At 34.6% G+C, this 16,732-nt stretch overlaps 1 protein-coding gene across 9 annotated transcripts in view; it reads right to left on the bottom strand.

Annotated features, from left to right (window-relative positions):
- The window catches only part of ARHGAP5 (Rho GTPase activating protein 5), a 71,770-nt gene that overhangs the window by 46,471 nt on the left and 8,567 nt on the right, over positions 1–16,732 (bottom strand). For all 9 annotated transcript variants that reach the window (XR_013395098.1, XR_013395100.1, XR_013395097.1 and 6 more), the window contains 1 exon segment: positions 7,312–11,196. Coding sequence is in view for 5 of the 9 variants with exons in the window: in XM_077937617.1 (XP_077793743.1) it covers positions 7,312–11,028 (3,717 nt within the window). In the remaining 4 variants the exon portion in view is untranslated.

The raw sequence follows: 16,732 nt of genomic DNA, 5'->3' as shown, positions 1-16,732 counted from the left end.
AGGTCCACACGACTCAAGACTGAGAAACAATACTGCAGGTTATACAAAGCTGAATGATAACCATAACTGCCCTCAAAAAGGTTGTAACATAGTGAGAAAAACAAAATTAAGCTACAATATAAAGTGATCAGGCAGTGAGAAGCAGCATTACATTATAGTTTAACACACTGGTATAAGAAAGAAGCCTTCAGGGGACCCAGCACTGTAAAGGTTTATTTAATCCCCTTTTTAAGCCTATAAAAGCTGTAAGTGCTGGCTGAAAGTCCAAACACACTTCAGAAAACTTACATTGTGAAGACTCTCTCACACCCTTTATGCTAACACTAGGTGAAAAGAGGAAATAAAAAACAACAGAGTGTAAATAAATGTGATCTAGGTTCTTGCACATACTTATCAGGCAAACTAACTTTAACCTTGACTCAGGAACCTTTATTCTCTAAGATAACACCTTCCTAAAAAGCATTTCAACATATATATGTGGCAGATATTTTATTAATGCCATTAACAACTTAACAAAAACTAAACCTGGAGTCACAGAAAGTTCTAGCAAAGCAACTAACTATTCAAGTGAACGGGTGGATTTCTACCCAGCTTCCCCAAATTTCAGTGTCTTCCTCCTCCCTCTCATCTTATAAAAGGAGTTTCTTAAACTGGGGTCCACAGGCTTTTAGGAAGTATTTGAAAGCATTAAAACTCCAGTAACATTTTGTGCATGTGCATTTTTCTAGGGAAAATACCCAAACCTTTACTCAGATCTTCCAAGGCTAAGAGGAATTTCCAAAAAGTTCAAAACAATCATGTTATACAATGTATGCAAGTTGTACCCTTTATTTTGACTAAGATACAATCATAAGATCTCTTTTGTTGTATCCTTATATTTTATTGTAAGGATTCTAAACATCAAAAATTACTACTATTTTTAAAAAGCAACTCTCCTATGCTCTGGGGTTTCTCTTCTTTAAAAGTCACAGATTAAGCCCTATTGACTGGAGTACTCCATCCACATATTAGCTGAGATGACAGGAAAACATTACAGAGCAAGAAATCATAACACTGCATCTACTGTAAAATACCTCTTCTAGGAGTGACACAATTTGTAGTACATAAAATTTTGGTGTACATAAATTAGCAAACCTATAAATTTACCTATTAGTCTTGCAATAGTAACAACTGTCCATTAATATAAGAACACAATTATCTACGTTATAGAAGTGCCTCCATGAAACATACTTAACATTTACTATTAATCCCCTGCAGAAATGAGTAACTTCAATAATCTGTACTATGCTTTTACTAAATATTCAGTACGCTGCTATAAACACTAAGAAAAAGTTTGTATAGAAAGCCAAATTTAAATTAGTGAAAATGTATGCCACCAACATAATTTTTCAAATTAAATCTCAACAAAATGTATAAATCAGAAATATACTTTAAAAATTAACCATCCAATTACATTTCTGTCTGAATTTGAAAAGCAATAAATCAAGGTCAAATGAACAACACAGAATTCAAAGAAACGGCAAATAGTAAAATCCTGCCAGAAATACTTGCACTATATATCCACACTTGTTACCATAAATTGGTGTAGCCAGCACCAAAAATGCTGCTGAAGAAACAAATTTTAACTTTATGAGAAATTATAGAAACACCATAGATCTAGTTAATCAGGTAGACCAATTTAGCTGGTTAGCCAGGAAGAAAGCAATAGAAACAGTACTGAAGAAAGCCTAAGTAAATTCTTTCCACACGAGATGAGATAAGAGAAAGAACCAGAAGTCCGGCTAAACTTGTTTAAAATATAAAACATATTTAATTTTCAGGAAAATCAATTTTATTAGACTGAACTTCTTGAGAGCAGAGCCATGAATGACCAAGTCATCCCCATATTAGTTTCTAACAGTGTTCAGGCATAGCAGGCATTTACCGAAATGCTTGTTGAATAAAATGAATTTGCTTGAGTCAAAATAAATTGTAATTAAACACATGAACAGTTCTTTTACAAAAACAAAGGCCATACATTTATGCTGACTTCAACTGATCACAGTACAACACAGAGTACTGTGCTAGGCCACAGAGATCAACTATAAACAAGATACAAATCTTGCCTGCAGTAGACATTGTGGTTTTCCTACCTTAGAAATTACCTCAATTTCACAGAAAGCCAATTTCACCCAGAGCTCTCAGGATAAAGAGTAAAACCTAAACTCATTTTTCTTTTTTTTTTCCGAGACAGGGTCTCGCTCTGTTGCACAGGCTGGAATGCAGTGGTGCAGTCACAGTTCACTGCAATCTCAAACTCTTGGGTTCAAGTGATCCTTCAGAGCTCATCACTATGCCCAGCTGAATTTTTACATTTTTGTACGGATGGTGTCTCACTATGTTGCCCAGGTGGGTCGGACCTAAATTTAGTTGGATAATTCTACTCCCTTCGACAGACTGTATTGGTTAGGAATAGATGCAGGACCTAACTCAAGGCAGACTAGAAAAGATGCTGGTTGAAGGTTCTACAAAGGAACCTTTCTCATTCTCCTAAACACACTTCCTCTACAAAGGTGACTCTCACTTTCTTCCCTAAGGGGATGTTTTCAAGGTAACAATGGATACAATGAATATTCCGTATCAACTCTGAAGAAATTAAGCAAGAAAATAAGTACGAAAAAGAAAATCTGAAATTTTCAAGCAGTTCAAGACTTTGTTGAATAAAGAATCTTTGCTCATTCAACGAAGTGTAAGCCCATCCCTTCAGATCTGTAAGTACTGGCTTCCTATAGTAAGCTTTTTTTTTTTTTTTTTTGGAGACAGAGTCTCGCTCTGTCACCCAGGCTGGAGTGCAGTGGCACGATCTTGGCTCACTGCAACCTCCACCTTCTCGGTTTAGGCGACTCTCCTGCCTCAGCCTCCTGAGTAGCTGGGATTACAAGTACACACCACCCCTCGTGGCTAATTTTTATATTTTCAGTAGAGACAGGTTTTCACCATGATGGCCAGGCTGGTCTTGTGTTCTGACCTCAAGTGATCCGCCTGCCTTGCCCTCCCAAAGTGCTAGGATTACAGGTGTGAGCCACCGCACCCTGTCTGCTCTTTCTATATAGTAAGCTTTTTTATATCCAGTTTTTTTTTTTTTAGCCTTCACAAAATTCTTTCAAGAACCTGATTTCTCTCAGATGTGAACACCAGCAGTCAACCTAATGACTGTCAAGAGGTTAAATGATACACACTAAAAAACATAACTTTCTCATTATTTATGCATTCTGATATAGACAAATGACAACAGAAACATTTCCATATATTTCATTACTTTTATATCTGGAATGAACAATTTACAGATAGAGTAAGGTTCTAGAAATCAGAAGTCAAACAATGCTAAACCTAAGATTTACTACATTAATATAATAGCATGGTATGAAGTTATGATTTGCTAATATCAAATTAATACCTTGTGACTCAATATATACATATTAGTATCTATCTAAAACATACTTATTTTGGTTTTATTCTTCTGCCAGTCTCCAAACCCCATTACAGTGGCTAAAGCAGCAAAATCTTTTAAGACACTAATTGATGGTGGATTTAGATAAGAAGAGAGCAGTAAAATACAAAGAAAAAAACACTGACTAAGAGGAATACAAGTTGGTAATTACTAATACAAAAAGGAGGAAAATATTCAGGGCCTGGAATAAGACATGAAAACAATTTAAAAAGAAGTTAAAAATAAAAAAATCATCTGAATACCAGCTTATACTAATACACCATAAAATTCAAGTATTTTACTATTTATCTGAATCAAGCTAAAAATAAAATAGACAAAATAGATACTGAAGAAAAATCAAACCAACTTAAACACAGGTGTTTAACACATTCCTTGAATGTGTTAAAAACTGGCAATTTTATTATTAATACAACTCAGATTTTCTCAGGAAATTTCAAGCAGTTCTCTTAAAGGGCTGCTTTTTGAACACTAGTAGGTTACTAAATTAATTCCGATTTTAAGTAAAAAAGTACTTCTTTTTTCACTGTAATAGGCTACAAATCTATTTTGGTTTATTAGAACACAGCTATGTTCATCCGTTTACATATGGTCTATCGCTGCTTTCACAATACAACAGATATGACCAGGTGCAACAGACTATAGGACCCTCAAAGCCTAAAACATTTACTATCAGGCCCTTTACAGAAAGTTTATCAATGTCTGCCCTAGATCAATGACTAAACACATTGACCTCCTTTAAGAACATACTATGTTCCTCTCCCACCGTATGTACATCCTATTTATTCAGCATTAAATACTCTCCATTACATATCACCAACCCCCAGTTAACTATGTAGCTATCAGATCTGACTAAAAATGACTTTTCAAGAAGGCCTTTCCTCACCATTTAGACTAACACATCCTAATTCAACTAGCCACACTTCAAGTGTCCGATAGCCCCATGTGGCTAACATATTTGAAAGACAGCAGTAAACCAGAGGTCTGTTTGTTTCCAGACTCTATTCTATTAGTCGATATGCCTACCTCTGTGCCAGTAACACACTGTCTTGAAGTTTTATATTATATGATAGAATGAGCATACACACTACCACCATTCCACCCTGCCTTTCTTCTTCAGAAGTGTCCATGCTATCAAATCAGCATGTGAAATTTCTTAAAAACTTTTGAAACTTCCAATGAAACAACACTGAATCTAGAGCTCAGTCTGAAGAACAGTGACTTTTCTATGATACGCCATATTCATGGACAGGAAGACAATAGCTCTGTCATTTATTTAGGTCTTTTTAATGTCTTTCAATAACATTTTATACTTTTCCAACACAGAGGTTACACATTCATTATTCCTGGCGACTTGATAATCTGCCATGTTTTTGTAAATGGTGTCTTCTGTAATGACTTTCTCTAGTTTTCTGCTGCTAATATGTAGAAATGCAACCTATTTTTGATTACCGATCTTATATCAAGCTATTTTGTTAACTAATAATTTATCAGTAGATAAACACTACTTTAGTAATACTAATCTTTTTTGGCTTTTACTACTACTTCACAATTTACTTAATACTTACAGGATTATTTGAAGCATTTTTGTTTAGGTCAATTACATTTTTCCAGGACTTTATTCATTTTGTTTAAACTTTCAAACTTGTGGCACGGAATTGTTGATAGTATTCTCTATTATCTTTTAATCTGATCTATCTGTAATTATGTTCTCCTTTTTATTCAGTGTTTATGCCTTCTTTTTTCTCACATCACTATTACCAGAGGTTTGTCTATTCTATTTTTTAGTCTTTTCAAATAAAATCAGCTTTTAGCCTTTATTTTTCACATGGTCTCTGTAACTCTACTACTTTACAAATGAATGCCTATATCTGCCTCCTGACTAAAAGTATACAAAATTATACTAATACTGTAATTAGAAGGACTATGTGGCAGTATGGAAAAATATGATTGTACTACTGCTATTAAAGAGAATGTTTCTGGTCTTAGGAAATACACAATGAAATATTTAATAGCAAAAAGAGTCCATTATCTCCAACTTAATCTCAAAGGGCTTAAAAAAATAAAACAAACCAATAGACACAAAAACACACACACACATGCACGTGCATACACAGCTCCATCAAGTGGGGCAAAATGTAGATAATTGGCAAATATGGGTAAAGGATATATGGATTCCCCTTTACTATTCCTCCAACTTTCACTGAAATTACATCAAAATAAAAGGTTACCAAAGCAATTAGGCTTGTGAACAAAAATGGAAAAAAAATCCACAAAAATAAAAGCAATTTAAAAATGGAAAGGCTGTGTTTTTTGTTAATAAACATTAAGTAGTTTTAATAATATAAACCAATTAACAGAAAAACATTAAAGTTTTTTGTTAGTGATAAAATGGAACTAGTGATAATAGGGTAAGTGTGAAGAGATGCCAGAGAGTAGCATGTTATGAGTTCAGTATGTGCTGTAAGTCTAGATCAGTATATTTTTAAAAGTTTACAGCTGGGCGCGGTGGCTCACAGCTGTAATCCCAGGACTTTGTGAGGCTGAGGCGGGCCTTGGATCATCTGAGGTGGGGAGTTCAAGACCAGTCTGACCAACATGGAGAAACCCCTGTCTCTACTAAAAATACAAAATTAGCCAGGCATGCTGGCACATGCCTGTAATCCCAGCTACTCAGGAAGGGTGAGGCAGGAGAATCGCTTGAACTCAGGAGGTGGAGGTTGTGGTGAGCCAAGATCGTGCCACTGCGCTCCAGCCTGGGAAACAAGAGCGGAACTCCATCTCAAAAACAAAAATTTTAAAAAAGGTTACATGCCTCCTCCAGAAAATTTGCTAATGACAAAAAAACATAATACATTAACTTAAACTTAGAAAATAAAGCAGAGTCTATCCAACTCTAATGAGGAGTTACTATATTTAGGAAAATTACCTAGACTAAGCTTACTCAAAATATCCTCATCTTTAATTGGGTCTGATAAACAGCAGTCAGCTATAGAAAATAAGTATTGACAATTTACAAGATTATGGACTTAACCTATGAAGAAATTACCAGTACATTAGCATAAAAGCCTACTGAATGCTATCTTAAGACCATAAAATCCTTAAATAAAAGTTTGTGTGCAATTAAGTGTCAAACAGTATTAGAAGTGAAGTTGCTAAAATACCACTGTGAAAAATATCTAATAAAAGTCAAAATTATTAAATACAACTTTAACAGCATTCATATTTAGGTTTCAAATGCTTAATACCATCAGATGGATTAGCACCTACTGAAAATGTAAAAGATGAAAGAATGCTTGCTTTCTTTCTTTTAATTTGGTTAGAATTCTTCAATTCAAATTTCAGAAACCTTTCTGTCTACCTTCAGGCAGTATACCACCATCTGCAAAGAAGCAGCCTGGAAAAGTTAATAAATATCCAAGACTATAAACTGTTACAATTTTATTGTATTATTAATATCCTTGAGTGAGACAGGTATGCCAAATTAACACTGCAAAATGGTAGGGCAAAAGGGAAAAACAGAAAAATAGGATGATTTACAAATGGAAAAATTAAGAACAAAATCACTTCATATCTGGGTTTCTGTAAAAAGAAAAAACACATTCACCCAGAATTTTTATGCTGAAGAATATGAAATCAAACTCTATCCCAATAAAGCACAAAAATAACAAAAAATCACTTAACCCCACAGAATACTCAGAAAATTAAAAAGGGCTAATAATTACACATATGGAATGAATAAGACTAAATTCTAACACTGATGTATTTTAAAAACGCAACAACAAGCATTTTTATAAACATCACTGACCTTAAGTTAACCTTACCTTTTTATCTTCTTTCACTTTGTGGGTTTTCTTCTTCATCTTCTTATCATCTAACTCCTGGTCAGAAGTGATTGCAGGATTATCAATACCACCTTTCCAAGTTTCAACAGGAGAAAGAAGTGGATCTTCTTCACTTCCACGATGTCTTCCTTTTCTTTTTGTTTTAGAAGTGGTGAAAGCCTCATCATCACTGGCATCTGAATGTGTTCTTCTATAGTATGACTTGGCTTTACTAAACAAGGTTTTAGATTTGTATTTGTATTTTGAAGGCCTACGTTCCCCATGACTTTTTGAGGTTCTATCAGAAAATCCGTTTTCTTCATCTCCTTGGGTATTATTTACAAATGAGTTTCGAATTTTAATGCGATTTTGACTATCATCTGGGACAACATAAATCTCATCAGAATAGCCCTTCTGTTTGAAAATTGTATCAATGGGTTCCGCATAGTTATCTGAAGGATCCATATCTTCAGGATGTGCCAAAGGCACCCGGGAAGTCTGCTTTCTTGGATTTTTACCAATACCAGCTTCAATTGTTTTTAAAAGGTTTGGATCCAGTTTTTTCACATTTGTCTTAGGTACAACTGGTTTAGGTTTAATAGGTGGAGGCACTTTATGGTTGCGTTCATGGTCATGACAGTTTGGGGTACTATGAATGGGATATTCATTTCCTTCCAAATCTAATCTATATCTGGAACGGTCACTAGGTGTTGGAAGCAACTGTACATCATCCCCAATTGGACTATAAGGAGGTGGTGCTTCGGTGTCATCATCTGAATCAGGGTAGTTATTATAGGGAAAACAGTCTCTGGGAGATGGTAGAAAAACATCTTCACTTTGATGGGTTGATTCCCTTGTATTATCAGACAAATAAGAATTTTCTATCATATTTTTTTTCTCTAGAACATCACTAAAAAACAGAGTAAAGACCTCAGTTTGCCGATGATACTGAGATAAAGAATACAATGCTGTAAATTTAGCAGTGATCTCAGTTGCAATGTGTTCTCCTTCAGTCATTAACTCTTTGATAGCCTCATTTTCAAAAAAATCTGCTTGGCTGTCAGTAACTGCCACCAGCTGTACAGGAATGGTGTCTTGAACTTCTGATAGAAATGCTCGAAGCATTCCCATTGATGCTTTCCGTTTTGCAGAGTAAACTAATATATACCCATGAACTAGTTCATCTTTTCTTACTCCAATTGAAGAGTGGTATGATAATATTGTGATCTGTATTCGCCTCCTTTTTTCACCAATGATTTTATCAAGCATTAGGGAATTATTCTGTCCAGCTTGAGCAGCACTGCAAGAATGAGAATCAAGGAAGGGTGAAAGAATAAGATCCACACTAAATGGATCTCCACACATGGCGCACATGACAATTCTCAGGTCAGCTTCTGATATGTCCTTATTGGCAGGAACTGGGCTCACCATATCCAAATTGTGTTTAACTGATTCCAATACTCCTCTTAGAGCTTGCTTTATTTGGGTTTCATTAAATTTACGAGGATACGTACCAGCAGGTACATCTACAAAAGGACATTGTAACTTGTTTGCCAACTGCTGCCCTTGGTGCCTGAGAATTGGTAGATTCTTACTAATGGAATCTCTCTGATTAGCCAGAATTAATGTAAATGGAAGATTAGCCATATATTTATCTTTTCTGATCTGAGAAGCTTCAGTTCTTATTTTCCCAATAAATTCCCCAATAAAACTCAATGACTCAATGGAATTAAATACACAGAAGCACCCATGTGGTTTAAAGGCGGCAGTCCATAACTGACTCAAAAAGTAAGGCGATTTGGCATCAACCGGCCGAAGATCAAGTTCATAAATTTTTCCATCTAAGGCATACTCATCATCAGTGGACTGTGTCCTTATCTCATTTGCTAGTTCTTGGGCAAGGCCATCCTTCCCTAAAATAAAAAGGTTAACTTTATCTATATTGGTACTATCGTGATATAATCTTAAGCGGCTGTGATCCAACTGTAAAAGACTACTAGCAAGTAACTGCTCCACTTTAATGTCTGTACAATTTTGACCACTAAGACATGTTTCTTTAGTGGGATGATAAACAAATCCTATATGCTTAAGTAGAAGAGATTCCCTATCAGGTGCAAGTTTCTGTAAAGCTTTATATCTAGGTTCTTCACTCAGAACTGTATGAATTTCACTCATTTTATCTGAACTGGGTGTTGCATTAAGATCTAAATCATAAAAAAGTTCAGAATGCTCAAAAAGCATTTCTTGAAACTCTTCTTTGGCTTTTTCAACTATTTCTCGCTGATGCCTACCATATACCTCTTTGCTATCAGCCTCAGTGATATATTTGAAGGCTTCATCCTCCATAACAAAGCACATAACTTCCTCCCACGGCTGCCCAGGTGAAATGAACTGAATTTTTTCCAAAGTCTTTTTGAATTTTTCCTTCATTTCTACCCTCCTCTTCTCGGATATTAGATGTTGTACATGGTTCTGATAGACTTTTTCAGCTTCTAAAGTGCTCAGGAGGTCAAATGGAATCCGCCTATCATTAATTTTGTCTATATGGTCAGTTTCATCCCAAGGTGTTTTTTCTAGCACCACAAAACATAACTGGAAATCTGCTCTCTTTTCCATTAACTTCAAAGCTTCTGACCAATTCAAATGTTCAATCTCTTCTAGATTTGGCAAAAGAGTGTTAAAAGCTCTTGGTAAAGTGTTTATATACTCTTCTCTCCTTTTTCTTATGTGTTCCTGTTTAAGTTGTTCTATATGTTTTGAGAATGCATTTCTGGCCTTTCTTGTTCCCTCTAAGTTGATGTATTCTTCATAATCAGGATGATTTTTTAATTTATTACTAACAGTTTTCCAAGTTGCATGATAATCTCTCACAGTCTGCACAAGTTTTTCAAACTTATCTGTTGCTGTGACAACAAGTTGTCTCTGTGTTTTATAAGCATCCAAATAGGGAATAATTTTAGGCTTGCTACGAGTTTTATCCAACATTTGTACCAGTGCAGTGAAACATGTTTCAATGTTGACATTAAATCGTGCTGATGTTTCCACTACAAGAAGGTTCTTTTTGTTTGAAGCAAATGCCTGAACTTCTCTAAGATAATGATCCACGCATTCATCGCATTTAGTTGCTGCTATTATTACAGGTTTTTTTGATTTTGATAACTGGACAAAAAGGTTATTCACAAATTTAAGTTGATCATCAAACTTCCTATTGCATCCCTGACTTACATCAATGCATAATAAAAATCCATCTACATTGAGCTTCCCTTCAGGCATTTGCTTCTGTTCAAAGTCTTGTTCTAAGCCTAGTTGATCAGTGCAAATGTACATTAGCTTTTCTGCTGACTGCAATTTAGATGCAGCTGCACGTTTTATATATGGTTGCAAATTCGTACTCCGATGAGGCAAGAAAGTCTGGTCATCAATGAACTCTGTTTGTTCAATGACATGAATTTTGCATTCTACTCCATCTTCACCATTTTGTATTATGTCACCCCAGTACAAAAAGTGATCATTGTTTACTACTCGTCCTCCAAAGTCAATGGTGCTAAGCACAGAAGTATGCTCTGGATAATACTCATCTGCTTTTGAGCGTACAAATCTATTGCACAAACAAGACTTTCCAACTCCACAGTTACCTTTGTCTTTTTCAGTCCCAGAGAGTCCAACTACACTGATGGTATAGGATGGGGGACGAGGCTCTTTGTTTTTTGCCATCATAACTCTCTTCTCATGTCTCTACATTCATAAAGGTAACCAGATATGCTTCTCATTCTGAAAATAAAATCATCTCAAAATACAGATCCCAAATTTCAGAACTGTATTTGGTTCTTTGTATTTCCCTCATTTCTGTGCAGAAACGTCTTCAAGATCATAGGGATCATCTTCCTATAAAGAGGGGGGGGGAAAAAACAAATCTTAATCACAAATTACATACACTGAATTACAAATAACAAAGATGTTTACAACAAAGCACCATACAAGTTAATAATAATGATACATGTATTTTAAGAGGTAACTACATAAACAGTTTATGACTTACTGTTATAAATACACGATGACCTCAAAACATAAGGCAAACCTAACAAAATACAAAATCTAATGTAATGTCTCACAAACTTTAAAATAAACCTCTATTAAACTAAATGTACATTTAGCCTCTAATTACCCCTTCCTGTGAGTTTGAAAAAACAGCTAGTCCTTTCCACTCCCTTAATTTTCCTGCCTTCTGTCACTGGAGGCTATGCTGGTAATAACTAAAATGTACTAGTTGCCTTGCAACTCCCTCACAACTTAAAAATACAAAACAACCTGCTTTTTCTATTACAGGGTTCCTCAAAACTTATTCCTTAAAACAGAATTTCATAAGAATTTGATAAGATTTTAGAATATAAAATTTTTTTCAATAAATTTCAATAGTCTTTTTAAAAAAATCTACCAAATGTTATGCCCCCCAAAAATTGACTATTTAAATACTTAAACAGAGAAAACAGAAATGAGTGAACACAATACAAATAATGATGGCATTTCCATAGATCACTGCTTCTTAAACTCTCTAAGGACCAAATTTTATTTCAAATCTACAAGACCAACTGCAAAATATAATGAAATTTATTTTTACATCGAAGCCTTGATTTTTTGTTAGATTCAAGAAACCTAAAACTGCCAAACTGATCCTAAATGCTCTTAATTCCTGGATATATTTCCTCTCAAAATAGTTACAAAGGGCACAAGGACCACATTTTGAGTAGCACCAAGCTAAATAATTTTAAAATGATATATCTGAGACAATCTTTTAGAATTATTTGATATGCTAGCAACACAAGATAACTTGTAAGAATTCCATAAAATTCAATTTTGATTACTTTTCAGGTAGGTAATAAATTGGTCTTTTAAAAAAGTTTTTAAGAGATTCTTCACATTCTTTTGAGAACAAATTAAAAGAACTACATCATTTCCACCTCCAAATTTCACAAGATAGGAAAAAAATCACAAGCAATGTACATCAGCACATATGAAAAGTATCCTCAATTCAGACAAAGAACAAACAAAAAAAATCTAAGAAAAGTAAGAAAAGACCACTTCCTCCCCCCTCCCACAAATACCTGCTAGTCCACTGACCTCTGTTGTAAGTAAACATCTATTTCAATTACACCGAACATATGTTATACTAACTAATGGTGAAGATAAACTGTGCTCATAATTTAAAATCTTGACTAATATTTCTGGTAAAATTATAATACATAATTTTTAAAAATAAAATTTCAGATTTCTCATATTTTAGAAGCTTATTCCATCAATCTCAAGTAAATATTAACTTTAATAGCCATCTGACAGTCAAACAAAATATATATTAGGTTCACTTTTATAGTAAATATTACTATATTGAAGCGGCAATACAAGGAAGTGGAAATCATGTGTAAATACAACTGATTTCAAAATCGGACTCCTATCATTTACTCGTTGATGACAACAGTAAAGCCCTAAAACTCTTAAGACATAGTTCCTTCATCTATAAAACAGGGCTATATCTATAAATCATTTTTTAAAATGTGAAGTGCCTAGTGAAGAGGCTTAATAAATACTAGTTCCAGGTCTTTATTTGATTCTTGGAACCATGGGAAGCTGCTTAAGATTTATGAAAAATAATGTGATGAGACTTGTGACTCACAAATATTTATGTGACAGCAGTGTATACATGTAGTAAAGGAAACTAGGGCAGTCCCATCCAATCCTATTAACTTTTTTTATTAAGTAAAATTTTTACAAATCTTAATCTGGCCAAAGTGAAAATTTGTACCTAGCATCAACTTTAACATTCTTTACCTGAACTGTGTAAAAGAATAAGTGAACACTTTATTTATGGATATTACAGAGAAGAAAACATAGTGTATTCTGGACAACAAAGTTATATATACAGTGACATAAAGGGAACTTAGTATGGAAAACAGCACAATGATTCCATACCTAACAATTAATTAATTGCAAAATGTTGAAAACACAAGAGAATACAAGATCTATTCCTTTTCATTAGAAAAGCAAAACCTGCAGATGATATACTTATCAAAAGACGACTTATCTGGTGATTACTTTGGGGAATTTTTACAGTACAGTAAGAACACTACAGTTACATAATGAAATACAACTCTTTATTAAACAAACATCTATTCTGAAAACTAACAGTAATTCAAAGACGTTTTTAAAAGTAAAACCATCCCTTGTCTTCAAGTCATATATATGCTTACCCAAATAATGTAATTCTGAATACTATTACTCATTAAGACTCACTTCTGCTCTCCAATAGCATAAACCCCAAAACACTGAGATATACTCTATATGTTAAGATAGAAAGGTAAAGCAGAAATGAAAATACTCTCTCATAAAATGTATTTTTAAAGTTTCAGAAACAAAAGGGTCTTAAATGAAGAATGGAGGCATTAAGTCATCACCCTTTCATTGGTCACTGAAAACTGGAAAGCTTTTTATTTGACAGAAATAAAAACTATAATGAGGTGAAAATTTAATACTAAGGCTTCAACACATCCTCATTCATTTGACACTGGCAATCTGAATCTTAAGTGTTCATGTTTAAATTAAAAATAAGGTAATTTCACATGACTTCTATGGTTTCCACAACAATTCACAGTAAAATGCCCATTAGATACAGGGAGGAACATCCTTATCCTTCTAACAAGCCTGTTAAGCAGACTACCTGCTGGTATTTTGAAATCAACTCCAGAGCTTATGTCGTGAGTCACCATATAGTGATTTACAAACTGTGACAGAAAAATTCTTCCACCTAGATGTGGGAAGGGTGCTGGAAGAGTCCTTCCAGCTCTCACCAGAGGGGTGCCTTCCTTATCTGATTTATAGGTTTACTTAATTCAAGAGGCTTTGGTTTGAAAACAAAACCAAAAAAAGGTAGGGGAGTGGGTAGAAGAGTTTGAGAAACCACAAAAAAAAATTGTTGTCACCTTGCCCTCAAAAGCATTTGGCTATTTGTTTGAATGAGTATGGTATTATCACCTCAATGGACAAAGGATCTCATGAAGTTGGCTGTAACACGTTTTAAGGGAATTTCATTTCAAACACTGAGATAGTTCATATATATATACAAATTATCCATTGGCCCCTTACATCCAGATCAAAACTGTCCTCTTCAAGCAATTTTTTTTTCAGTGCTAAGAACAAAAATAAATTATGTTTTTTTCATGCTCCCATTAATAAACTAATGGCCAGCGTCTTCAATTATATGAAGGCTATTTGAGTTAATTCAAAAACTCCTTTCAGTCTTAATATCTATGTCAATCATGCACATCTTTTCTATTTTTGACATAAGCTTACTTTCATGCAACTTGCTCTTCTAGCATCATGTTTATTTTTACTGATGAAGAAACCAAGACAAAAGTAGCAATAACCTATTAGAAATTACAAGGTTAGAAGGAAAATCTCTTCATTTCCAATCTTTTATTTTTTTAAGCAATAGTGCTGCTTTTAATAGCTTGCAGTACAGTCTCTCATTCTGCCTTTAAGATTATCTTTAGGATAATCTTATAGAAATTATTTATATAGAATTCCTTATAGAAATTAAAATTGTGTCAAAATGAAACTATCTTCACAACTAAGTTTTCTAAGATATTTTACTAGACCATTGAAACACCGCATCCTCCTTTGCAAATCAAGAAAAAAAAGTTCTACGAGGAATCCAAAAAATTTTTGTAAAAATCTCAATAAATCAGAACAAACTAAAACACGTACGTTTTCACAAACTGATGCATTCATTAATAAAAGGTATGTATTTAAAAATATTTTACGCTTTTAAATTATTATACCATGTCAGGAAATTCCTAACGGTCCTATCTTTAAAATATATCCTTAACTTTTCAGTTTTTTCTACTTTTACTGCTCTCACCCATCAATATCTCTGGCCCAAGATTACTCCAAAGTCTTCTAAACTAACTCCTCTGCTTCACTCCTGCTCCCTTTTCCCAGTCTATTCATATCAGAGCAGCCAGAGTGCTCCTTTTAAAACATAAATCAGAGCTTCCCACTCTTTTGTTTAAAACTCTCGAGTACTGCTAAAAATAAAAAGCAAGTCCTTTCAATGGCTTACTACAAGATCTTCTCCAACCCTCTCTTACCTCTCTGGCTTCCCCTAATACTATTCTACCCTTCTCATTCTGCTTCAATCACACTGGAGGAAGATAACATGCTAAGGCATGTTCTTGCCTTTGCACTAAACTTTTCACAATATCTCCAAAGACCCCACTGGTAACTCTTTACCCTCCTAACTTCCTATACACCTTATTATGTCATTAACTCTATCCCTCTCTGCATCCCACTCGTAATAAAAGAGTCACAAGGCACAAATCTTCATTTCACCAGTATATCAAAAGCCTACAATAGTGCCTCCCACATAATAGCTACTAATTCAATGCATAAATCCGAATTTAAACTCAAATACTTAGTCAAAAATGAAACCATGAGAACGAAAGCTAACTATAATCTATAATAATGTATTTAGCCAGCATAACAATCTAATTTTAATTTATGACATCTTAAAAAAATTTTTTTTCAAAAGTGAAGTTGAGTGCAACCCCAAATACAGTTAATTCAAAATTTTTGGCTGTTTATAGACTTTTGCAGAATCACAAAATTTATGATAAGAAATTACATTTCCAGGCCGGGCGCGGTGGCTCAAGCCTGTAATCCCAGCACTTTGGGAGGCCGAGACAGGCAGATCACGAGGTCAGGAGTTCGAGACCATCCTGGCTAACACGGTGAAACCCCGTCTCTACTAAAAAAAAAAATACAAAAAAAAAAAAAACTAGCCGGGCGAGGTGGCGGGCGCCTGTAGTCCCGGCTACTCGGGAGGCTGAGGCAGGAGAATGGCGTAAAAACCCGGGAGGCAGAGCTTGCAGTGAGCTGAGATCCGGCCACTGCACTCCAGCCTGGGCGACACAGCGAGACTCCGTCTCAAAAAAAAAAAAAAAAAAAAAAGAAATTACATTTCCAAGACCTAATTACACAGAAGGAACTTTGTAATTACATGCTCTATCTTCTTTAAATCAAATAAATATCCCTTATGTAAACAAATATTCAAAAGAAACAAGAACAAAGCCCAAAGATTATCATATATTCTACAACCTTAGGCAAACTTGTCGGAAACAGTTGAAGAATAAAATAATCAACTCCATACTAAAAGATGAGTAATTTGTTCAGCAGCAATAGAAAATAACAACAAAAAAAGATGAACAGAGTGTAATACTGATGCATTACTTTTCTGTTTTTTGTTTGTTTTGAGATAGGCCTCTTAATCTGTCATCTAGGCTGGAATGCAGTGGCATGATCATAGCTCACGGCAGCCCTGAACTCCTGCGCTCAGGTGATTCTCTCATCTCAGCCTCCTGTCTAGTTAGGACTA

The sequence above is a fragment of the Macaca mulatta genome, chromosome 7, assembly GCF_049350105.2.
Source record: "Macaca mulatta isolate MMU2019108-1 chromosome 7, T2T-MMU8v2.0, whole genome shotgun sequence".
NCBI classification, from domain to species: Eukaryota; Metazoa; Chordata; class Mammalia; order Primates; family Cercopithecidae; genus Macaca; species Macaca mulatta.
Note: the sequence above shows the minus strand (reverse complement) of the source record. Positions and strands in the feature narration are given on the sequence as shown.